Here is a 3,758-nt window from a genome sequence, read left to right as displayed (position 1 = left end):
ATGAACATGGTAATAGAGACATAAAGAAAAAAAATTTTGTCTCAGTGTCAAATACAGGGATATAAGATCTTCTTTTGGTGTCTGGAATGCATAATGTAGGCCAAACAATGTCCTCAATTACAATTCACTCCCACTATAACTGCAGGCATCATTTTAAACTAAATATATGATGATCAGGCATTTTAAGTGACTGTGTTAGAGCAGTTTAGGTCTATCTGAACCAGAAGTTACTGTTCCCTCTGTTTAGACTGAGCAATTCACTGGGACTGTGATGCTGTTGTGATGCTGAGTAAAAAGCAGTTTCCTAAATTGCTCCTCTGTGGTTATTTGTGACTGTCTAAACATATTAGAATCCTGATCTACTTTTATAGAAAAAAAAGGTGAAGTCATCTCAGTGTAAACCCACGCGCTCACCATCAAATCTGTATGATTTTTCCTGCCTATACCTGCCATGAATGTAGCTTACTCTTCCTCTTCATAAAATACTTGTCATGTCAAAAGCCAATGTCAATGTTATAGAATCATAGAATCATAGAATCATAGAATCATTAAGGTTGGAAAAGACCTCTAAGATCATCAAGTCCAACCGTTAACCCAACACCACCATGCCCACTAAACCATGTCCCTAAGCGCCTCGTCTACACGTCTTTTAAATACCTCCAGGGATGGTGACTTTATCTTGCCCTTTACGTCACAGAATTGCAAACTTAGAGAGGAGAACAGAATAGTACTATAAATCTCTTATTTCCTCCTTGGACTACCACTTTTATAAGTTTTACATACTTTAATAGTGTTTTAACTGAGATTACTTTCATGTAATTGCTAAACAGAATTAATGTAATTAATACTAGCTATCATACAGTAATCAGCATCTTACAAACATTTGAAAACGGAATTAAATTATCTAATTAACCTTAAAATTAACTGCTATAAAAAAATTCAACAGTAGCCCTGTCACTTTTGGCTATCCTGAACTATAACATTGCTTAACTGTACATTCTCAGAAATTTTCACAACACCAGTATCTACTATGCTAAAGCCAAAAGGCTAATTATTGCTTCATCTCCTGCTTTGAAACAGAAATAAATGGAAAAGGAATAGGGAAATGATAAAATTAGAAATGCAAATACCAAATAATTTATTGTATTGAAAATACACAAGAAATTGGCAATGAAGCCCAGAAGTCCTTGAGTTGGTTCAGGCAGCTGAAATAAACCCAATTACCTGGAGATGGTGCTAAAGCATCCAACAAGGGAAAAAAAACCCTGAAGATCTAAAGGGACAAAGAACAAAACAACTCGTTCGGTACTTTGACCCTATGGTGGAACATTATGTATCTAACCAAGCAGTCAGGGCCAGTTAGAGTTCATTATAAAGATAGGGCATGAAGTCAGCATTTCCTGAGTCTTGACTTGTTTAAAGAAATTGCTGTCCTTGCTGACAGAGTTGATGATTTATTCTACAGGTGTTTAGTTAGATATCCAAGTGCAATTCTGTGGGTTTAGCAGCCACCGTGAACGGTAAATGAGAAGTGAGATTCAGCCCATGGTAAAGTGTAACGTACATAACCTCACTGCTGAAGCTTCACATCTGATAAACAGGGATTTCTAGATAAAGGAATTTGCACCTGACAATTAAGAAATCAACAAAACAATGGAAAGTAGTTTCTTAATGGGAGCTTTTTAAAAGTTTAGAAACTCAATCTCAGCTTCTCCGATCTCAGGAAACTTTTGAAATTCTTTGAGCCAACCCTTACAGATAATTAATGCCTACAATAAATGGCAATAAAGACTTCAGAATATTGCCATCACTTTTGTTTCAGTTATTTCAGAGGAAGAGATTTATGGAATAGGAAAGGTCAAGCTTTGAAAGACGTATTCAGTTAATAGAGCGACATAAGATAACAAAAGCAGATGAAAGAAATCAGTTACTTGAACATCCTGGATTTGCACTTTCAGGTGTTTCCTCTTCTGTAAAGAATAAAAACAAGAATTAAAAGCTGGAAAAGCAGTTTATAGCTATAAAACAAGGCCTATGGAAATATAAATGGAAATACTACATTTCCATTGTAAGGGCACAAAATATAGTGGTAGACAGATGAAATGTACTACATAACAAGGTTTACTTTAAATTTTTAGTCTATTTGAGCGCACAAAAATACTGCATAATGGATAAATGGCTATATTTTGCTTTTTGTACATTTAAAAAAGGACAACTTTGACGATTAATACTAGAATTCTCTGCTATTAAATCTTTTCTCAATATTGAGAGTTCATTCTTTGAAGGAAAAGAACACTGATTGGAAGCCTATTCAAGTTAGGAAGAATCATTTGTTCCAATCTGTCTTAGGTATGTCCTGTATGACTCTATTTAAAACAAAATAAAATAAAATAAAATAAAATCTAGTAAATTTGCTGCATTCATTTGATGCTATGTCATTCTTTGGGATATCACACATGAATGCCAGCACTTTTCACAATATTCTCTGCACACTTTTCAAGTTTTCATTCTGGGAATTCTAAGGTTGTCCACTCTACAGAAATAGTGTGTTACATTAGTTACAGTAACAGCAATAGCAACAGTAAAACTACACGTTATTAATTAATACATTAAAACATTATTAATAACCATTAGAAACAAGTGCATCCTTTAAAATTGTATAACATCAGTCAACAACAGAATATTAGTTCAACAAAGGTGTATTTATGATGAATTTGATCTGCATATAAAACCAGACCTGCCTAACTGGCCCCAGACTCACTTTCCTCCTTAAGGTTCCTGAAGTCTTAAGTAACACTACAGTGTTGTATTCTAAAAAGCCACTTCTTGGGAAGCAAGGATAGCTCACAATCCACAGCACCATATTGATCTAGGCTGTCTTTTCTGGTCTTAGGGAAAAAGCCTCTACTTGCCTACTTCTTTTACTACTACTACCGATGACGATGTCCCTTTAACACAAAATTGTATTTCAAATGTCAGTACTGCCTGCCAAATACATTTTGCTTTATTGCTCTCCATCTTCACATTTGCCGCAAAATAGGTTAGCAACAGCTGGGATAAATCTGTATCATTATCTCCAAACTACAGTATCTCCATGGGGGTGTAGAAGGACAGCATTACAGAGAAACAATTAGGCCAAAATATGTGAATTCCTTACAAGTTGCAAAATACACTAAATCTGATCAAAAGACACCAGGCGACATTTGTGACTTCTTCTCCGTTGGCATCTCCTATGATTGCCCAGTCCTACAAAGGGAAGGGATGATATCTTTGCCACTTGCCCTAATTCTATAAGCCATTGTCCTGTTGATTTTTGCATAATTGTTGTTTTAACAGGGTTCATAAATAAAGCAGCAAAAAGCACTAACAGAAAAGGCAGTACTTACGTGTGAGAACACCACTGCTGAGCAGCAGCAAGAGCAGCAAGAGCTGCACAGGGCCCATGGTGAGCCCCGAACCCTCTTGCTGCTCGCTCTATTCCTCTGTTTTTCCTTCCCTCCCCTCTTCACCTCTTCCCTACCGCCTCAGAGGGAGAATGAGCCTTCTGACTTGGACCTCCATTTATATAGTCTGCAGCAAGCAGCTGAGGCAAACGCTTTAGAAAGCTCAGAGCAAATTGCCAAAGGTCCAAAGGTGAGAGTCCCAGATCCTCACTGCGCTCCAGACAATGCTCTGCTTTGGTTGCTGGGAGTCCCTGAAGGCAGAAGACTGAGCATATACTGGAGATAAGTCACTCTTCCAGCTCCGTGGTTTTTTTC

General features: G+C 36.9%; 1 protein-coding gene across 1 annotated transcript in view; it reads right to left on the bottom strand.

Moving 5' to 3' along the window:
• LOC104076496 (apolipoprotein B-100-like) overlaps positions 1 to 3,507 on the bottom strand; it is a 37,861-nt gene extending 34,354 nt beyond the window's left edge. Inside the window, 2 exon segments of the mRNA XM_009577385.1 lie at positions 1,932 to 1,970; positions 3,387 to 3,507. Of these exon segments, the coding sequence (XP_009575680.1) occupies positions 1,932 to 1,970; positions 3,387 to 3,444 (97 nt within the window). The 5' untranslated portion in view covers positions 3,445 to 3,507.
• Between the last annotated feature and the right edge of the window lie 251 nt (positions 3,508 to 3,758).

This window comes from Fulmarus glacialis, unplaced genomic scaffold (assembly GCF_000690835.1).
Source record: "Fulmarus glacialis isolate BGI_N327 unplaced genomic scaffold, ASM69083v1 scaffold5975, whole genome shotgun sequence".
Lineage (NCBI taxonomy): Eukaryota > Metazoa > Chordata > Aves > Procellariiformes > Procellariidae > Fulmarus > Fulmarus glacialis.
This window is presented reverse-complemented; position numbering and strand designations above follow the sequence as displayed.